General features: G+C 34.3%; 1 protein-coding gene across 8 annotated transcripts in view; it reads right to left on the reverse strand.

Annotated features, from left to right (window-relative positions):
* The window catches only part of VPS13B (vacuolar protein sorting 13 homolog B), a 735,829-nt gene that overhangs the window by 631,922 nt on the left and 80,599 nt on the right, over positions 1 to 23,308 (reverse strand). For all 8 annotated transcript variants that reach the window (XM_074316465.2, XM_019757646.3, XM_019757649.3 and 5 more), the window contains exons 14-16: positions 19,315 to 19,484; positions 15,803 to 15,997; positions 1,622 to 1,746 (exon numbers count right to left, since the gene is read on the reverse strand). In XM_074316465.2, the coding sequence (XP_074172566.2) occupies positions 1,622 to 1,746; positions 15,803 to 15,997; positions 19,315 to 19,484 (490 nt within the window). The remainder of the gene's footprint in view (positions 1 to 1,621; positions 1,747 to 15,802; positions 15,998 to 19,314; positions 19,485 to 23,308) is intronic.

Consider the following 23,308-nt stretch of genomic DNA (forward strand, 5'->3'; position numbering starts at 1 on the left):
AGAGTTGCTAAGAATAGATTAATTATAGTTTACTTTCTATTTATTAAGGGAAACAATTTAAAGAAACTATTTCAAAGCAATATACTTCTGTGAAGTATAGCAAAAATATCAGTGAAATAATGAGAAGTGGTCTTAACTACAAAAAAGCAAGTCATATCCAAATAAATATTAGCATTCCGTGATCTCACGCTTTTAGTATTTAATTGGAATATTTTCTTTTAGATGTCAGGAGAAATATTTTAAATCACATTTACCAGTATTTTAGTAAGCCCTATAAGTCCCTAAATTAAGCCTGCATATTTAAATATTCAATATTTTTCATATGAGGTTTTAATTCATTTTGGAACATTAGGCTTTTTATTTTAAAAAGTTAAGCATTTTCTACAGTAAATTGCACTATGTTTTTAATAAAATTTCAGTGTTATGAATGATAAGTACATAATTGAGATAAAAGTATTCACAAATATCTATTAAAGCTGCTATCAACATATTTCTTAATAGGTCAGAATATAAAACTGACTCAAATGCAACATGCTACATATGCACAAATATAGTTTGAAAGTGAATCTCTAAACAACACAATGAGTGACAAGAACAAAATTAAACTTATCAAGAGAAAATAAGAATAATCATTTAATAATGGTTTCATCGAGTAGAAAAACTAGTTCCAAGATTTAATTAACTACAATTTCAGGGGTTTTTTTAATTTTCTGCATCAATAGGAAATTTCTTTGAAAATGTGAGCATTTACTTTACAAACGTTATTCTAAAAATTATATATTATTAAAAAAACAGTATTAGCAAATGAAATACTTAATATAAAGAAACTAATATTTATTTTCTGAAATGTATGTTGCTTTTCATAAGTAACTAATGGAAAATGTATCCTCTAAAAATAAGCTTCTTAATTAGAATGAGAAAGCAAAGATATATTCCAAATAATTGAAAAAATCTAAATTTTAAAATGTAGAACTATTTCACTAGAATATAATTTCATATATTTAAACAACTATTTCTTTAATATATTAACAGTTTGCTTTCAACTAAACGAAAGGTATAAATCACTTTGAATTTAGGGAAATACGACCTCCAAATAAAGTAACCCAATACTGATTGAAAATAAGAGCTAAAATCAATTTCTTCCAAAATTCAGTGATTACACATAAACACATCAAATATTTTAAATGTATGTCATGGGTATACTTTTCTCACTAGCTATGAATACACATAAAATTTTTATTTAGGTGGTAAATACATTAGCCTTAATATTAACATGCAACTTTTCCTTTAATCTTGTATCCTCTCAAAAAGGAAAAAAAAAGTATTTACCCTTGCAATCCGTGTATGAAGCAGCGACATTTTATAATTAAAACATGGATTAAGTTATTATTTATTACCTCAACAACAGTCATCACTACCACAAAAGCTACTATGAGCTAACACACTTGAGACATGAAAAAGAGATTTTTAGTATCTCAGTAAAAGACAGTATAAATTCAGATAATTTTCTAAGATTTTGTATAAAACTAACACCCTGACATAGACAGATTTAATGTGTTTTTTCCCCTCCTTAAGATAATAAATAAAAATTACCATAAACCACATTTAACATAATACTTACCAGCATGTGGGTAGTTTCAGAAGTTTACCATAAAGAGCAGTGCTGAAAGAGGGAATGAGCGGCACAGGTAAGCAGTAAGATCCCCTATAATCCAAAGAAGTCAGTCCTGCCTGGAAACCAAATATCTGAAACAAAAAAGAAAGATCCAAATGTTCGCAGAGACAAAGTTTTAATAAGCACAGGATGAAATACGTCAGTTTCAATTTGCTCTACAACAGCTGCACACTAAATATGTTCCAATGTCTTTTTCCACTTCCGAAACATCAACATTTTATTTTATTCAATTTGACATTAAATAGTCAGAATTAAGAGATTTAAATATACAGTATTTCTTTCACAACCCTACTCTTTGTTTTAGACTAACTCTTTTAAGTTTCACATTTTATTTCTATACATAATTTTCATTTAGTGTTTTATTGCCTGCTAAAATGCTAAAATGCACATATTTTCTAATAGAAACAACTAACTGCGTTGTGCACATGGTAGATATTAACATTAACAAATTACTATTAATATCATTTTATGCCTAAAAGAGCATTAACTACAACAAGAACAATCTTAAAAATGTATTTTGCCTTCAACTTACATTATGCACACACAAAAAGAATATCCAAATATATCCTAAACTGTTACATCTTTTCCCTTTTGTGGGTGAATGTAATTGTAGGTCTGAAGTTTTTTCACCCAGGAAATTTGGAACACAGCATAAATTGCTCTTCATACATTTATATTTAAAATGAACAGATCACCCTCAAAAATTTTATAAGCATTCTCTGAAATTTCTGAACACTATTTGCCTTTATAGGAAGAATCAATATAACATCACACTTTTCACGAAACATTGCAGAGAACTAAATACGATTATTTCTGCTCCAGTTACTTCCTTCCAATAAGGTGAAAGATAAGCATCTCAAACAGGAAATACTGGCACACAGATACAAAACAGAGTTATTTGTTTTCCAACAACATGGAAAAGCAGCTTAACTCCAACATTTATCTTTCATTATTATTTTTTATTCCTTCGGTTTATAAAGCACTGACTTTCCTATCTCTAGGATTAACAGTAACTGCCCAATTCTACAGTGAAACATGTTTAAAAATTCTCAATAACTAATTTTCAAAACAAAATATTTTCACTTAATAAACATAAACCAATGATCATCTTCTTAGAAAGTATTAAGCTACCTCCAATGGTTTCAAAACCCTGGATGTCAAATCCTTCCCTCTAAAGTCAGTTTTCATGAAGCAAAAAAAATTTTTTTTTTTTAAATAAGATGTTAGTTAGATTACATACTTTCAGAGAAAACTGCATTTCAAAGTTACTATCAACCTAATTACTATCAAGGAAAATGAAAATACCTATTAATTCCTGTAAGTCCCGCTATTAGCCAAGTGGTAAAAAATACTAAATTGAGAAGAAAAAGGAAAAAAAAACATGTTTCTAATACTTAAGTAACCAACTTTAAAAGTTAAGTTATTCCACATTCATTCCCTTTGAAGACTTGTTCTGAGCAACACTGTATACCAAGAATTTCTGGACACTATGCAATTTTAGCACTTCGTATTTCCTCTGAAAGATCCATTACTTAAAGGACACTGAAGTTTACAACTATTAATACCATTTAACACAAAACATGATTATTAAACAATTCCCAACCTCTAAATATTTCTAAAGTATAGAGTACATAGAGATGTTTTATCACATTAGATTATCTATGTCCAACAAAGAACTCTCTTAAGCCACTTTCTCATAGGCTATAAAATGCCCTAACAGTATAATCACAGACACTATCATTAACTGTACTCAGAAGGAAACTAGGTGTAGAGGAGATCCCCTGCTGTTAGTTCGCAGAACTGCAAAGGACTTTGGGGAAACTACATATCATTTTGTAATTTTTTTTACAGCTTTTACTAAATTTACATGTTGCTTCCAACAGAACATTCAAGCAAGTATAAATCATAAATGAAAGAGGGCCTATCTATTATACTACATCAAAAATAAGTATTTCAAAATAACCAATTTTCAACTCTCTTAAATTACAGCAATAAGATACATATATTTACAATATCAACATAATCTAATAAGTTAATCTTGACCAAGGTTACAAATACCTTATCTAGGAAAAAAGGAAAACCAGCACAGAATAAATTAAGGTTGTTTCACCAAAGATAGTTCATATATTCAGAAAGAGAATAAAAATACTACAAAGTATTATAGTCTGAATCAGTAAGAATGTATGAAGCAGTAACTATAACCACTAATAGAAATTTTAGCTGATGAAAATGTCAACTTGAATAAGATGACTTACATACCACATTAAATGAAAAGTTAAACATGTTGTGTTATCTTAAAAAAAATTGAGGTAGAAAATGAAAGTTAATATACAATCTATATTTTAACACTTTAAAACATTCTTGAATTAACATCTCCTATCAAAGAAACTACAGCAGAACTAAAAACATAAAACAACTTATCTCTAATACATTTTTTAAAAAGACTGGTATGCTAACTTAGGATTTTCAATGGTAAAACGACAAAAAATATAAAAAGCACACACTAATTGTAAGTAACAATGAAAACATATAAGTATGATGTAAAACAAATCATTTTTATGCTGTGGTTTTTATAAGACATTCAGTATATTAGTATAACCACAACATCCTAAAGACATGTCCCTTTCTTAAAGGGACAAAAAAAAAATCAAGCATTATCTCTATGTCAAAAGTTAATCTGTATATAGTAATACACTGGAACTTGTAAAAACTGCATAAAGAATGATTATGGGGGGCAGCCGGTTAGCTCAGTTGGTTAGAGCATGATGCTCGGAACACCAGGGTTGCCGGTTCAATCCCCGCATGGGCCAGTGTGGGCTGTGCCCTCTAAAACTACCATGTTTCCCCGAAAATAAGACCTAGCCAGACAATCAGCTCTAATGCGTCTTTTAGAAAAAAATTAATTTATATTACATAAGACTGGGTCATATATTATAGTAAAATAAGACCGGCTCTTATATTAATTTTTGCTCCAAAAGAAGCATTAGAGCTGATTGTCCAGTTACGTCTAAATTTCAGGGAAACACAGTAGATTGAAACACTTACTTGAGTTGGAGCTGATGGGTTCTGGAAAAACACAAACAAAATAAATAAAAGTTTAAAAAAACAAAAAAGAAAGATTATAACTAGAAATCTACAGCATAAGAATGAACACTTTAGGAAAAAAAAGCCTTCAGGGGAAAAGGATGGAACCAGATCTAGCTGATTAAAAATTAGAACTTCACGGCCACAACTGCTTGTTGATTATTTGACTAAATCAACTCATTTCACATATGGGAAAAATGAAGTCCAAAAAGGATAAAGGACTTCTTCAACATTACATATTGCTAGAACAGCAATATAATGCTTCCTTTGATTTAGCTCATCATTAGCTTACAATTTCACTCTGCCTTGCTTCCTCCCTCCATTTCCTCTCCAAAAAAGTATGATTGATTCTCCACTTTTTCTTAAAGAAAAAACAAACAATCTTTCTCACCACTACTTCTCCTCTAACCATCAGCAAAATTCTATTTCTCACCTTCCATCAAAAATATCTTCAAACAGTAGCCTGGAGAATGAAAATTCTTTTTCATTGCCTACTCATTCCTTAAACCCACGAAATCTAGTTTTTGTTCATGTATCATGTTCACACACAAAAAAACAACTGTGAACTGAAACTGATGCTTAGGTTCTTTTCTATAGAGAGAAATGAAGTATTATCTCTTGATTATTTTCCCGCAATAATTTAAGTGAGGAATAAATAAATAATAGTGAATTTTCCATCACCCACAATTTTAAAAATATGAATACTGTCATTCTGTCACATATACTATTAAAAAAAAACAAAATCCTTCAAAATACAGTAATGATTACAACTCAACAGTGAAAAGACAAATACAGTGGTATCTCGGTTTTCGAATGTCTCCGTTGATGACCACTTCGGTTTACAAACGCCATCAATTTTATGGATCTATGGTATCATTAGATAGTAAAATTTATGTTAACTTTGCAGTTCTAGGGGTTGATTTTAATGGTCTGGAACGGATTAAATTTAGCATTACTTTCTATAGGGAAACCATGCCTCAGTTTTCAAATGTTTCAGAACTCAAACGGTCTTCCGGAACAGATTACATTCGAAAACTGAGGTACCACTGTAACTCAATTTTCAAATGAGCAACGACTTGAATAGATATTTCTCCAAAAAAAGATATACAAATGGCCAATAAGCACATAAAAAAAAATGTTTAACATCAGTCATTAAGGAAATGTGAAACAAAACCACAGTGAGATGCCACTTCACAACGACTAAGATGTCTAAAATCAAAAAGAGAATAAATAACAAGTGTTAGTGTCAACGTGGAGCAATATGAACCCTCATTCACTGCTAGTGGAACAGTAAAACAACATAACAATCCCTTTGGAAAAAAAGTTTCTCAGTCCCTAAAAATAATAAAGAGTTACTGAATGACCAGGTAACTCCATACTTAGCTATATACCCGAGAGAAATTAAAACCAGGTGTTCATACAAAAACCTACACACAGACAGAAAACCAAGATGGCGCAGTAGGTAAATGCTGTGCTTACCTTCTCTCACAACCACATCAAAATTACAACTAATCTACAAAACAATTATTATTGAGAATCGCCTAAAATCTAGCTGAACTGAAGCCCTTCAACTAAGGATGCATAGAAGAAGCCACCTCCAGACTAGTAGGAGGGGCAGAGACATGGAATGGGCTGGTCCCACACCCCCATGTAACCATTAAAGATCTGAAGGGATATTTTGGCTGTGGGGGTCTCCCTGATCCCCCATAGGAACGAGACATCCCAGCCCACCCCAGGCCAGGGTTCCAGTGCCAGCTAGAGAAGTTTCCGTAATTTCCGGTTGTGGAATCCAGTGGAAATTGTGACTGAGTGAAAGTGAGACTGAGGGCGGCGCACTCCCAGGAGCTCCTCTTAAAGGGACCGTGCACAAACGTACCCACAAATGGAATCACTCGTTCTGAGCTCCAGCGCTGGGGCAGCAGCTGGAGAGGTGGCAGGGACATATGGTGGGGAACTGAGATGTCTAGCTTGGGACAGGGGGGTTGGAGAGGTAGCTTTCTCCTGGACTGGGGAGTTGATGGAGGCCACTGTTTCACTGCTGAGCCCTCCCCCTTCCACGTGAGAGGATGCAGGCTGTCATATTTGACTCTCCGCCATTCATTCGAAGCACCCAGGCAATTCAAGACCATTTTCAACTTTCGGGCACACCCAGGCCGCTTCCAGTGGCTTCTTCGTGCAGACGGACAAACGTGGCTCAAGCTGCAGACTTTCCTAGGGTCACTCACAGGTTCACGAAACCCAAACAAGCAGCATCTGGCGTGTCCTGTACTTTAGGATGAGCAGCCCTAAGCACGGCAATAGTGGCAGTGGGCCTTGGCTCATGGCTTGGCCTCTCATGGAGCCTCCAAGCACTGCACAGGTGACAGCCATCTGTGGATCTCTTTGTGGCTACCGCCAGATGGCCCCGAGTAGGGCACAGGCTGTGGCTGAACTTCATCTACAGCAGATCCCCTCCAACATGGTACTGAGGCTGGCGCCCCCAGTGGCCAGCTTCAAAATGAGTTGGAGCATCACCCAGCCACCCCCAAGAACGACACACCCAAGGGGCAGATTGGGCAGGCACCAAAGTCCTGCTGAGGCAGATCCTGCTCCATAGGATCAGCCCCTGCACAACAACTCTTCCACTGTAGTCAAGGCCAGTCCTCACAACCAGTGAGCCCAAGGGTCAGTCCCTCCTATTGATGTGCAATTATCAACCAAGGCTCAACTACAAGAGGTCAGCACACATAACCTACACAAGGGACACACCTGGAGTACATGGCTTAGGTGATCAGAAAGACTGCGCCACTGAACCCCACAGCACACCTACTAAATAAGGCTACTCTACTAAGACCAGAAGACAAAGCAGCCCTACCCAATACATAGAAACAAATATAGGGAGGCAGCCAAAATGGGGAGGTAAGGAAACATGTTCCAAATAAAATAACAGAACAAAGCGCCAGATAAAGAAACTAAGCAAAATGGAGATAAGCAATCTATCAGACGCAGAGTTCAAAACACTCGTAATAAGAATGCTCAGTGATCTGAGGGAGAACTTCAACAGAGAGATAGGAAGCATAAAAATGGAGACAGAAACCATGAAAAATACCAGTCAGAACTAAAGGATACAATAACGGAAATGAAGAATATATTACAGGGAATCAACAGATTAGATGAAGCTGAGGATCCAACCAGTGATATAGAAGACAACAGAAAACACCCAATCAGAACAGCAAAAAGAAAAAAAATCCAAAAAATTGAGGAGTTTAAGGGGCCTCCAGGACATGATTAAGCATACCAACATTCACATTATAGGGGTACCAAGAGAAGAGAGAAAGTAAGGAACTGAAAACCTATTTGAAGAAATAATGTCAGAAAACTTCCTTAACCTGGTGAAGGAAATGGACACACAAGCCCAGGTAGCACAGATTCCCAAACAAGATAAACCCAAACAGGCCAACACCGACACATCATAATTAAAATGCCAAAGGTTAAATACAAAAAGAGAGAATCTTAAGAGCAGCAAAAGCAGTTAGTTACTTACAAGGGAGCCCCCATAAGACTGGCACCTGATTTCTCAACAGAAACTTTGCAGGCAAGAAGGGAATAGCAGGAAATACGCCAAGTGATGAAAAGCAACAACATACAACCAAGATTACTGTACCCAGAAAAGCTATCATTTAGAATTGAAGGACAGATAAGGAGCTTCCCAGACAAGAAAAAGCTGAAGGAGTTCATCACCACCAAACCAGTATTACAAGGAATCTTACAGGGATTTCTTTAAGATGGGAGGGGGGTTAAGGAGGGGTGACAGGGGAAGGGATTAAAAAGAAAAAATCGCTTACACAATAGTCATGGGGACGTAGGGTACAGCATAAGGAATATAGTCAACAATATTGTAATAACTAAGTATGGTGCCAGATAGGTGGATATATCAGGATGATAGATGGGAATGGATTTGGGGGCAAGGGAGAAAAGGTGAAGGTATTAAGAAATACAAAATTGTAGTTAATACAGTATGGGGAATATAACGGACAATGTTGTGAAGATCATGTAAGGTCCAAATTGGGCACTGGACTTATCAGGGGGATCACGTCATCAACTGTGTAGATGCCTGACCAATGCACTGTACACCTGAAGAGCTGAAGTAGAATAATACTGAATGTCAACTAAAACTAAATATATAGGTATATATGGTCACGGGATGTGGAGTACAACATAGGGAAGTTAGTCGATGGTATTGTAACAGCTATATAAGTTATCAGAGGGATAGCAGATTGGGGGGGGTGGGTTATCACTTTATGAGAGGTTTTAATGTCTAACTATTGCATTGCTTTATACACCTGAAAACTAATTTGAAAATTTTTTTAAAAAATACCTATACATAAATGTTCATAGCTATATTTCTAATAGCCAAAAAGGGGAAACACCACAAATGTCTATCAAGAGATAAACAAAATAAAGTGCATCCATACAATGGAATATTATTCATCCATAAAAAAAGGAATAATGTACCAATACATGCTACAATATGGAAGAACCTTGGAAACAAAATGCTAAGTAGGAAAAAACAGTCAGAAAAGACTATGTTATATGATTCCACTTACCTGAAATACCCAGTTTAGGACAATACGTAGAGACAAAGTCGATAAATGGCTATAAGGGGGAGGAGTGGAAGAGTAAATGAGGAATGAATGCTAATGGGTAAAGGGTTTCTTTTTCGGGTGATGAAAATGTTCTGGAATTAGGTCGTGGTGATGGTTGCATTAACTCTGAAAATCCTGAAAAATCACTCATTTCTATTCTTTATAAAAGACGAATTTATGGTATGTAAATTATCTCAAGTTGTTATCTAAAAAATTAAAAATCTTACAACATAGCTAAACTCTATTTTAAACATGACCCTTCCACTAGTTCCCTCCCCAACCACGCCCAGACCACCTAAATCCACTTTCAGGAGTTCAGCATGTATCCTGCCCATTTCTTATACCTTTACAGACCCTTTTATACCCATGAACAATCTTTAGTCTTATTTTGTTTTCTTAATTTACACAAATGGCAACATTCTACACATGCCATCATGCTTGCTGGTATTCCCACCAAAACTTACATTCCAGAGAGCTATCCACGAGAGCATATACATAGACCTCTAGTGATATATAGCATCATATGCAAAAATTGCACTGGGGCAGAGGTCAACAAACTACAGCCCACAGGTCAAATTCAAACTCACTGCCTGATTTTGTATTGCCTACAAGCCTAAATAATTTTTACATATGAATATTTATAATCAATTTGATGACAGAAAATACTAAGTTGGATCCCCAATGAGGTGAAATGTTATCCCCCAAAAGAGAATTCCATTCTTCTCATTAGCAAAATTGTATTACAAAAAAAGGGTATTGCAGTTTGAATTTGATGAACTCAAAATTTATGGAAATTTGTTCTTTCTTATTAAGTACCTACATAATATCCTAAATTTTTCCTCTTTTACAACAAAGCCTAAAATATTTACTATCTCACCCTTTAGAGAAAATTTGCGGGTGCTGCTGTGAGGTACAGACTGAAAATTGGAATGGATGGGTAAGGTAGATGTGTTTTTCAGCTTATTAGATCCTAAGAAAGTACTCTCCAAAATTATACCAATTTATAAATCCCACAACCGTGTATGAAAGCAACATTCCCCCAAATTCTCAGGAAAAACTTTTAACTTGAGGTCAAAAATTAGCAAATCTAAAAAAATTTAAAGGGTTTTGCTACTACTATAACCTTCTTGATCTCTCTGAAGCACCTACCACAGGATACAAGTAATGCGGCTTTAATTTTATATATCATTCTATAATGTATAGGGCACTTTCATTAACTTATTATGTTTCAGACATCACATGCTTTGCAATGCGTTAGCTACTTGACACCATATATATTCAAAGGATGGGGTTAAGCAATTAAATAAAGATGACTTGGTAAGAAATGTGAAAGTTTCATCTCCATGTTTTCTTCACATATCCATGTCAATTCTCTTAATTAATAAATTTCATTACATAAAACTAGAACTACATACTATTTCACCATACAGTCAATATAGTCAAAATTAGCTATACAAAATTCAAACCTGAGCATTTCTTTGAGTATTTAATTGAAAATTAAATTTTAGGGTCTAAATTTAATTCATTTTAGGGTCTAAAATGCCATCCACATGAAACAGACATTTAAAGCCTCTGACATTTTACCACTATAATAATGAAAACTAAACTTTGCAAATTTCTTCAAAGGTTATAGTAACCATCCCAGGTAACATGAACTGCTAATAGACTTTATAACAAATCAGTATTCTGAGTCATACAAATTAAAACTCTACCAATCCTGAAATTTTTTTAAATGTACCAGGCCACTTAAGAAGCATCAAAAATGCAATGAAATGTTCAAGACTCAAGCAAGGCTTTATTTCTTTTTTAAGTATTAAATATGCATAATGCCAACCAATGAAAAGTTTTTCTACATATATTATACTAGTTCCACTCTGCCCAACACCTAACTTCCTGGAACATTTAAATTATCCATTATAGCGAGAATCGAACTAACTAAATATAAAGACAAGTTAGACTGCATGTGTAGTAAAAGACCTTTTCCCAAAACATAACTTTATCTAGATGACATTGTAACTTTTATATTACCCGAAATATTTAATTGGGATTTTAACATATTAACAATAGTAGTGGTAAACAACTATTGCAATTAACGTTTACGTCAGTGTGGATGACAACCATATTGATGACCAATGGCTTTGATGACCAATTTCCTTGCGGATGGAGCATGCCTTATTGATCTTTAATACTGAGTGTCTGCAGTATGGAAAGAACTTAATATTTACCAAATTAACAAATCCTACATAAGTAGAACACCTTGGAAAGATTGGTTAACTACCAAAAAGTATACCTGTTTCAGAAAAACAAGGCAAATTTTCTTAACATTGCAATCTGATATTCAAGTTGTAGCAATACTTAAAAAAAAAACACAAACATGCACCTCAGTGTGTTAATTGTGGGAATGAATAAAAAAGCATAAGTATGAAATATCTATATATCTAGCTTTCAAAAATACTTTGTTTCTCTCCACATAACATAAAACACTGCCATAGATCATTATAATGATCACCATGAATCACATTTCTCTTGTGTCCACACCTCTTTATACATGATACTGTGGCTCTTCCATCAAAGGAGTGGAGTCTCCTCCATCCTCTTAAAAACGGGATTTGCACAGACAGCTAGAAAAACATGTTCTACAATACATGGTTTGAAATCAGTCAAATTTTAGCATCTTAAATATACTTGGAGGTGATCTAAAACTGGTATCTTTAAATTGGTTTGTTTTTACTTTATAAATATGAAAATATTTAAGATCTTTAAAATAAGAAACATGAACCAAGACTATGTTTGGAAGCCCTAAATTTACAGTACTTTACACAAAATTTTATGCATTTTCAGTAGTACTTGCTCTTTTTTCACTTTTTTAAAATTTATTTCCCAGTTATAGCTAACATATATTATTTCAGTCAAGTGTACAACAGTGATTGGACATTTATATACCCTACAAAGTGATCACCGTGATAAGTCTAGTACCCATCTGACACCATACATAGTAATTACAATATTATTGACTATATTCCCTATGCTGTACTTTACATCCCTATGACTATTTTTATAACTGGCAATTTGTACCTCTTAATCCCTTTCAAAACCTTCTTCTCTCATCCCACCAACCCTCCTCCCATCTAGCAACCATCAATTTGTTATCTGTATCTATGAATTTGTTTCTGTTTTGTTTGTTCGAAAAGATACATTCATCACTATGTTCATTGCAACATTATTTACAATAACCAAGATATGGCAGCAACTTAAGCGTCCATTGATAGACAAATGGATTAAGATGTAGTACACATATAAATGGGATATTACTCAGCAATAAAAATCAATAAAATCTTGCTATTTGCGACAACATGGATGTTATTTGCGACAACATGGATATTAAACGTAACATATTATGCTAAGTTTAATTCTTATTCTTGAATTCAACGTTGTATAGTTTCCTTTGGTCCATGAAATGGAATTTGATTACATATATGCTATCCACCGCAATCAGACCAGAAAAAGAAATAAAAGACATCCAAATCGGTAAGAAAGAAGTAAAATTGTCATTATATGCAGATGACATGATACTATATATAGAGAACCCTAAAGACTCCACCAAGAAACTATTAGAGCTGATAGATGAATTTAGTAAAGTAGCAGGATACAAAATTAACATTCAGAAATCAGTTGCATTTGTATATACCAACAATAAAACATCAGAAGGTGAAATTAAAAAAAAAAAATCCCATTTACAATTGCTTCAAAGACTATAAAATACCTGGGAATAAAGTTAACCAAAGAAGTAAAAGATCTGTACTCAGAAAATTATAAGACACTGAAGAAAGAAACGAAAGAAGGTACAAATAGATGGAAACAAATACCATGTTCATGGATAGGAAGAATTAATATAGTTAAAATCTCCATACTGCCTAAGGCAATATACATAGTCAACGCAATTCCTAGCAAACTACCAACGACATTTTTCACAGATATAGAACATATAATCCTAAAATTTATATGGAACCAATAAAGACTCCGGATAGCCTCAGCAATCTTGGAAATAAGAACCAAGTGGGAAGTATAACGATACCTGACATCAAATTATACTATAAGTCTACAGTAATCAAAACAGCATGGTACTGGCATAAAACCAGACACATAGATCAATGGAACAGAATAGAGAGCCCAGAAATGAATCCATGCCTATATGGCCATTTAATCTACGACAATGGGAAGCAAGAGTTTATGGTGGGGTAAAGACATTCTATTCAATAAATGGTGCTGGGAAACCTGCACAGACACATACCAAAAAGTGATGCTGGACCACCTCCTTACACCATATACAAAAATAAATTCAAAATGGCTTAAAGACTTAAATGTAAGATCTGAAACCATAAAATTCCTAAAAGAAAATATAGGAAGAAACTTTACAGACATTACCCGGAGTAAGATTTTCAGTGATATATCCCCTCGTGCAAGGGAAGTAAGAGAAAAAATAAACGTGGGATTATATCAAACTAAAAAGATTTTTCATAGCAAAGGAAACCATCAATAAAACAAAAAGGGATCCTACTAAATGGAAAAAGATATTTGCCAATGATATATCCAATAAGGGGTTAATATCACAAATTTATTAAAAAAAAACTCACTCAATTCAACTCCAAAAAAACAAACAACTCAATTAAAAAAATGGGCAGAGGACACGAAGAGACATTTTTCTAAAAAGGACACACAGATGGCAAACAGGCATGAAAAAATGCTCAACCTCACTAACCATCAGAGAAATGCAAATAAAAAACACAATGAGATACCACCTCACCCCAGTCAAAAAGGCTATCATCAAAAAATCAACAAACAACAAGTGCTGGCGAGGATGTGGAGAAAAGGGAACCCTTGTGCACTGTTGGTGGGATTGCAGATTGGTGCAGCCACTATGGAAAACAGTATGGAGGTATCTCAAAAATCTGAAAATGGAACTACCTTATGATCCAGCAATTCCACTCCTAGGTATCTATCCAGAGAAATCCAAAACTCTAATTCAAAAAACTTTATGCACTCCTATGTTTATTGCAGTACTACACACAACAGCCAAGGCATGGAAACAACTGAAATGCCCATTGGTAGACGACTGGATTAAGAAACTGTGGTACATTTATACAATGGAGTATTACGCTGCCATAAAGAAGAAAGAAATCTTACCATTTGCAACAACATGGATGGACCTAGAGAACATTATGTCAAGTGAAATAAGTCAGACAGAGAAAGACAAGTACCATATGACCTCACTTATATGTGGAATCTAAACAAAAGAATAAGTGAATGAACTAATCAGAAACAGTTTCGGAGACATAGAGGGAAAACTGAGGGTTGCTAGATGGGAGAGGGGGTGGGGATAAGGAGGAAGATGAGGGATTTAGAAAGCAGTCAGTAACCACAAGATTGCCACGGAGATACGAAAGTAAATTTGGGGAATGTAATCAATAATGCTGTAAAGATTTTGTAGGGCATCCGATGGACACTTGTCTCGTTAGGGAGACCACCTCAGGGAAGATGTAGATGCCTGATCACTGCACTGTACACCTGAAGCCGAAGCTGAACAATAATGAATGTCAACTACAAGTTTTTATATAGATAGATAGACAGAGAGAGAGAGAGAGACAGACAGAGACAGAGACAGAGACAGAGACAGAGATAGAGATACATACATATATATATGTATATACTTACAAGAAGCGGAGTACAGCATTAGGAATAGAGACAGTGGAAATGTATTGGCTGTGTGCGATGTCAGAGGGATAGTGGATGATGGAGGGGGGTTCACACAGTGTGAGGGATATAAATGATAAACGTCTAACTGTTATTTTGTTTTGTGCACCTAAAACTAATGATAATAAAAAAGAAGTTGGAAAAAAAAAAAGATACAGAAGAGCCGAGCAAAGCCTGCAATAATTAATATAACTTGATTTAAAGCAATTAAAAAGTTTTCTTTTCACATCAAGAAATTAATATTAATAAGAGGAAAGTGACTAAAACACAAATGTGTTAAACCCTTCTTATAAAACACTGTCTCAAATAAATGTTCCCCTCGAAGAAATCATGAACCTTTTAAAGCATCTTTATAAATTAAGTGCTCTTTCACACGGCTTATAAATATTATCAATGATACAAAAAAATCTTCAAAAATTATAATTATTATTATCTTATAAACATCAAGGTATTAATCCCAAATAATTGAAGGACTATCTAACATAGGTACACTTATATTTTTTATTCATTTCAATTATATTGATAATGAATGTATCTAGCATATCTTATTTAAATTTCATTTTATGGGGTACTAATTCTAAGAAATTACAACTCAAAAAGAAAAGACTTATTTAATTCTCTCAAAGCCAATCAGATACTAATAAACAAGAAAATTCACTTTCCATACCTTAAGGTAGCAGTGTGCATAGCAATAATGAAGCAGATTATCAGAAGGCTGAGTAAGGTTGCTGACCACATGCACCAAACGTTCAGCATACATCGGCACAGAATGTTCCAAATTAATTTTGTCCACCAATATCCGAATAGATGGCAAAGGCCGAAGAGATTGGAAGTTTGTAGTGTTCATGAAGTTACTTGAGTTCTAGAAAATAATAATGTTCACTTTGTATGTCAGGAGAACAATGACGGACATTCAATGCCCACTATACAAGCTTCAGACTGGCACATTTTGCAATGATATCAAATCAAACTAGAAATGACACTGTTCTTTGGGATTCTCTCACCAAAACCAAATACAAACACCTTCTATGTATTTTTCAGTATGTCCCAGATTTCAAAAAATGCACATTTATTGCAAGGTTGTCACTGCCCTTTTAGCTAAAGATCTTTATATTTTAATCAACTATAATATTGCCACTACATGTCTCAGTACAAGGAAGATGTTTTCTTAAGTTCAAATCATTCCAAAAGAATTTCCTAGATATTCCAGAGCCAGCCATCTTTTATCTTCTTTCCCTTTATTCACATTCAGATGACTAAGGGACTAAGTAGACTACTCCATACAGTTTCAAGATACTCAGAATAAACAAAGTTTGCAAAACAGAAAAACTTATGATTCATATCTGACAATATAAATGCTATAAGTTCATAAAGTCCTAAGAATCTCAAGATAGGCTTCGTATTTTCTTTTTTTTTTTTTTAATTAATTAATTTATTTATTTATTTATTTTAATTAAAGTTTATTGGAGTGACAATTGCTAGTAAAGTTACATAGATTTCAGGTGTACAATTCTGTATTACATCATCTATAAATCACATTGTGTGTTCACCACCCAGAGTCAGTTCTCCTTCCATCACCATACATTTGATCCCCTTTACCCTCATCTACCACCTCCCTCCCCCTGATCCTCTGGTAACCACTAAACTATTGTCTGTGTCTATGAGTTGTTTTTTCTGTTTTTGGTTTTTTTAATTAAATTTATTGAGGTGACAATTGTTAGTAAAATTACATAGATTTCAGGTGTACAATTCTGTATTACATCATCTATAAATCCCATTGTGTGTTCATCACCCAGAGTCAGTTCTCCTTCCATCACCATATATTCGGGAGGCTTCGTATTTTCAGTGTTGTAGACAGAACTTTTCTAAGCTTCCAAATAAATACAGGTAAATTTCAAGATATCCAGAATATCAAGCAACCCCTTCCTGTCCTAGAACTAACTTAATTCTATTAAAATGCCATACCTGTAGTTCTGAAAGAGGAACAGTGTGACCTTCTATCCAGAGGTATGTGAAAAAATGTGGGGAGAGCAGTTTCACTGTTTTATTTTGTTTTGTTTTGTCTGCCTTTCATTGTCATAATAATTGGGGAGCTGTACTGGCATTTAGCAGACATTGGCCAAAGATGGTAAAAGCTATATAATACTTCTATAATTAAAAAAAACCAACAGTGCCATTATTGAGAAGCACTGCCTAAAATTGATTAAATTGAACATACAATCCTACTTTTTAGATTATTAATCATAATTTTTAACCACCACTTCTTACACAATTACTTTAAGCAAATTCATTTTGGATTACTGAGGTATAACATACAGTAAATCACAAAATCTTAAGTGTAGAGCTTGGTGAACTTCTACATCTGTAACCACCATACATTTCAGGCACCTTAGAAGGCTCTTTATGTCTCTTCTCAGGCAATATTGAACCCCCACCAGAGGTAGCCAATCACCATAGATATAGTTTTGTTTGTTCTTGAAGTTCATATAAATGGAATCATACAGTATGTACTTATGTCTGCCTGCTTTCATTCAACATAACATCTGTGAGAATTATCTGCATTGTTCATCTTAGTTGACACTTTCAGCATTATGAAGTGGTTCTTTATTTCTAGTAATACTATTGCCTTAAGCACTACACTTGCTGGTTTTAAAACAGCCACACCATCTTTCCTTTGATTAACATTTAAATGGTATATCTTTTTCCATCCTTTTACTTCTATCTCAAACGATAGTTTTCAGTTCCAGAACTTCATTGGGTTCTTTTTTTATGGACTGAGGTTTCTTTTGAAATCTTCTACGTTTTTGCCCCTTTCTTGAACTTATTAATCATAGTTCCACTAAAGTTCATGTCTAATACTGACATATTTTAATTTTCTCCATTGTAACTTTCCACAGGTGATCTCTTTACCTAGCAAAACAATAATTAAGTTTGATAGCCAATAGAGCGCAAATATACAAAATGAAACTAGTGCTTCATAGTCAACTCCCTGCCAGACTTCCATAAGTTCTTATTTACAGTTAGAGTTAGGATAGTTTTTACTTCTATAATTATCATTATTGTATGGACTTCAAAAGAAATATAACCGAAAAACAATAAATTAAAAATAACAAATACCTTATATGTATATGGCAAAATCAGAAAGCAATACACTATATATTGACCTTCAGTAAATATTAAGCATCTAATAAGCCCTCATTAAATACAATAACAATAGTAATCACTGGGTCCCTAACATGTGCAAAATGATTTACATGCATTATCTCACTGAATATTCAAAATAATTCTAGAAGCTAGGTACTACAGGGTAACTGCTCTGTGACAGCACCCTTACAATCTTCCACAAATCCATGTAGACCACAAAAATAAGCCTCAACCACAGCAGCCCTAAGCCTTGGTAGAACCTTCTGTGATACCCTTAAAACAGGGAAAGATAGGTAGTCTGGTGAAGAGCTGCTAAAAGACCGTTTCTCACTCACCTTCTCATCTTGAGGAAGGCTGCTATGAGACATTTTCTCATCAGTATCCCTCATTCAGGTGAGATAAGGGCCTTTCTACCTACCCCTCTTAAGAGTACAGCTATAGGTTACATAGCCTGCTTAGCTGCAGTGTAGAATTGAATCCTTATCAACAGGGTACCCTACCATGTATGTTGCATGTCATTTGGCCCTCTGGTTTCAGGGTAATCCTGAACGGGACACAGCAAGCTGATACCATTATTGATTTGTTTTTGCTGTCTATATAAGTAATAAATTACCTAAATATCTGGGCTTGTTGCTTCTTTACTGACTGAATCTGTCAGCCCATTTGAAAAACATAATTTTTTTTTGTTTTTCAGAAAAGGAAAATTAAGCTTAGACATATAAAGCAAGGTGGCATAAGGTATCATAGCTACTATATGGTCTGACTTCTAGGCCCATGCTCTTCACAATTTCTTTATACAGCCTTAGCTTGAGGTTATTAGAAAAAAACTTTATACATGTTTATATACATACATGTATAAATTTTTTACATATATATGTTACTTTCTAAGAAAAAACAATCAGTTACATTGCTTTATCTTCACATGGAAAACTATATAAGCAGATATTCTTTTACTTAATCGCCTTCCTCTTACAATATCATAGGACCAACAAATATGCATATATGGAAAAATGAGTAATAAATCACAAAATATACCTTTTCTCCCATAATGATAGGTAGCAAATGATCCAGCAAGTTGAATTCAGCCATGAAAATTGTGCAGGTACATTTGAGGAGAGTAATACTTGTATGTCGAGTAGGGATATATTCCTCCAAAGATGCCACTTCTTCTGGACTCAATATTGTTTCATTTTCATCCTTAATATCTAAAACGAAATGATAAAAATTTAATGAAAAAATATTTTTTAAAAATAATTTTCTTCAATGATTGAAAAATTAATTGGTTACCCCAATTTTAAGGTCAAATTCTATTTTTTCCAATAATAAAGCAATTGTAAAATAATGTTACCTTTAAAAAATATAAATTATACTACTCTAGAATATAAATGTATGTCTTTGCTGTATAAAATTTTACATTTTTTATTTAAAAAAACTTTTTTTTTTTAAAGATTTTATTGGGGAAGGGGAACAGGACTTTATTGGGGGACAGTGTGTACTTCTAGGACTTTTCCAAGTCAAGTTGTTGTCCTTTCAATCTTAGTTGTGGAGGGTGCAGCTCAGCTCCAGGTCCAGTTGCCATTGTTAGTTGCAGGGAGCGCACCATCCCTTGCGGGAGTCGAACCAGCAACCCTGTGTTTGAGAGCCCGTGCTCCAACCAACTGAGCCATCTGGCCACCTGGGAGCTGAGTGGCAGCTCATTAACTTCATTCTAGTTGGGGAGGGTGCAGCTCGCTGGCCCATGTGGGAATCGAACCGGCAGCCCCGTTGCCCACAGCTCACGCTCTAACCAACTAAGCCACCCGTCCACCCAATTTTTTTAAATATTTTAAAGAAATTCTCATTCTCTTATGTTAAAAGAATAACAGTTTCTATTCCTAACAACACCAGTGAGATCATGTAAAAGCAAGAAACAAACTGGGAAAAATATCTGCCATAGATAGATACATAGATAGATATAAGTATCTCCACAAAGGACTTGTACTTTTATAGCATATTAAAAATACAAAAATTTTAACCTCCTAAAAACAAATAATAAACAAATAATTAAATAGAAGAATGGCCAAAAAAGCCTTGAATAAGCAAAAAATAATATATCCAAATGGCCAAAAATTACATCAAAAGCTAGTTACCACAATTAGCATCAGATACCTGCAAATAAAGTCACAATGTCATAGAACTACAGAGCTACTGGAATGGCTAAAATAAAAAAGACTAGGAATACTAAGTACTAGCAAGCAGGTAGACCAAGCTCAGCAAACTTTTTCTATAAAAACCAATACAGAAAATATATTAAGCTTTTTGGGCCATACAGTCTCTGCCACTGTAGTACAAAAGCAGCCACCAACAATATATAACTTAATGAACATAACTATGTTCCAATAAAACTTTACCAACGGAAACTAAAAATTATGCTTCATGTAGTTTTCATGTATGACAAAATACGATTCTTCTTTGTATTTTTTTCCAACTGTTTAAAGTGCATAACCCACTATCAGCTCACCGGCTATACAGAAAGAGGCAGTATGTCATAGTTTGTGAATCTTTGATCAAAAGCAACTAAAACTCTCCTACATTGCTGGTAGGAGTGTAAAGCAGTTCAACCACTTGGGAAAGCAGTTTGGAAATATCTACTGAAGGTGAACATATGCAATCCTTTTACCTACATGATTCCATTCTTAAATAGCCAACAGAAATGAGTACATATGTTTAACAAAAGGCATGTACTAGAATTTTTGGCATCAATATCATAATAACACAAACTGGAACCTAACCAAATAATAATCAACAGTAAAATGGATAAAAGTTATGGTATATTCATATAGTGGGACACTATACAGCAATGAGAATGAATCTCATAAACATACTGTAAGCTAAAGCCAGAGACAAAAGAATACATACTGTGTGATTCCATTTACATGAATTCTAAAATAAACAAAACTAAATCTATGATGTTTGATGTTAGGAGAGTGGTTTCCCTTGGAGTCAGAGTATTAACCAGAAGAGGGCACAGAGAGGACTTCTGGAGTGTTGGTAAGGTTCCATTTCTTGAACAGTTACATAGATGTGGTTACGTCTGCAAAATTCACAGAACTACAGCCTTAGGTACATTACACTTCAAAATAGTTACAAAAATAGTGGAGAACTGCTAACTACTTAAGATTTAATACATACGCACTCACATATATGAATGTACAGGCAGCTCTCGCTTAGCACACTTCTAATATGCATGAATTTGTTTAAAAAAGCCAGTTCAAGAAAAGCACAGTTCAAGTATCAGTTACCACTGTACAGTAACTATAAATAACTTCATAAAGTACAAACTTCACTTCTAGTTCTTCAGTCCACAAATCATTACATAAACAAAAGATGAGCATAATGATCTATATAACCGATCATGTCACTTCTTTCAAAGTTTGTCCCGTTTGGTTATTGGTATTTTTTATATTTAGCTTACGCATCGATAGCAAAGAATGTAGTTACATTGCCTCCTTCTTTACTGATGATAAAACCACATGACATTTTATAAAAAAGGATCATTGAAACAAAGAATTGGCGATCAAAGACAAAAGTGCAACAAAGAAAGTGAAATTCTAGTCGAACATAAATGGTGTTACAGAACAGCTGACCGTGGGGAATATCCACACTGCACCACTGAAGAGACTCTACATATGCAGCTAAGAGAACTTAGTAAAGACAAACTTATCGGTGTAAAGAATGGTTGTGATAAAAAAAAAAAAGAAGAAGAAGAAGAAAAAAAAAAATGAAGATGTGCCAGAGGAAGTGATACAAGCAAAATACTTCCTGTTAAAGGAACTCTCAGAGGTTTTCACTACATGGAAAGTGTATAGGATAAAATGTAGGAATCTGATTCAAACTTAGGAGTATAACAATTTGCCATGGCACAGGAAAGGCTCTCCATATTGTAAATTATATGATGAGAAAGAGACAAGCACTGTTCAAACTACTCTTAATAAGTTCTTTACCAATAAAATCTTTAAATTTTTACTATTTCTTTTACTACTTTTCCCATTTCTATTTACATTTATACCAAGTGTAAGACATTTTTTAGTGTTTTGACAAACATATCTAAAAGTGTGGAACAACTAATTTGTCCCACTTTCCATGATCATTTTCCATGATTTCAGCTTGTACATTGTTATGGTCCCTAACTACCACGCAAAGTGAAAAAAACTGCCTATATATTAAACTAAAGTCAGCAAGCAGCAGTTTCTTTATATAAATCACATTTTTGAGATGATAAATCTCAATAAAAATTCATAAAAACTTCAAGTACAAATTCATGTTTTATATACTTACCTGTGTGTGCACGCGCATGCGTGTGTGTGTGCGCTCACGTGCATGCATCGTCCACATGTCATAATTCCACTGTGGCAGAGACTGCTAATCACAATCTCTCCTCTTCTTTCTTCTAGCTATAAAACCCTCTGAATTTAAGTCAGGTGTTTGGACTTCTTGAAACTGTATTTTCCAGCCTCCCTTGCTGCCAGGTGCAGGGACAATTTACTAAGTTTTGGTCAACCAGAGGACAGAGCCATGTCATTAAATGAAACTACATACCTACCATTTTCTCTTGTCCCCCCTTCCTATTGATTAAATTTAGACATTGTAATGGTGAACCAACATTGACCATGTAGATGACGTATATCTCAGAGGACATTAGAATAACAAGATAGAAGGAATTCTGGGTCTGAGACAGCCTTATGAACACAGTTGCCCTAATCCCCTGAAGTATCTACCAGTGTGGACTTCTACATGAGGAAAAGCAAATAAATTAAGTACTGTTTTCTTGTGTGTGTGAACATAAGTTTTGATTTCTCTAGGATAAATACCCAGGAGTGCAGTTACTAGGCTATATGGCAGTTGAGTGTTTAGTTTTGAAAGAAACTGCCACACTGTTTCCAGGAGGGGCTGTACCATTTTACATTCCCACCAACTATAATGAATGAGTGATCCGGTTTCTTCATATCCTCCCCAACATATGGTGTTGTCTGTGTTTTTCATTTTAGCC

The sequence above is a fragment of the Rhinolophus sinicus genome, chromosome 6, assembly GCF_057876585.1.
Source record: "Rhinolophus sinicus isolate RSI-liver-muscle chromosome 6, RSI-T2T, whole genome shotgun sequence".
Taxonomy (NCBI): domain Eukaryota; kingdom Metazoa; phylum Chordata; class Mammalia; order Chiroptera; family Rhinolophidae; genus Rhinolophus; species Rhinolophus sinicus.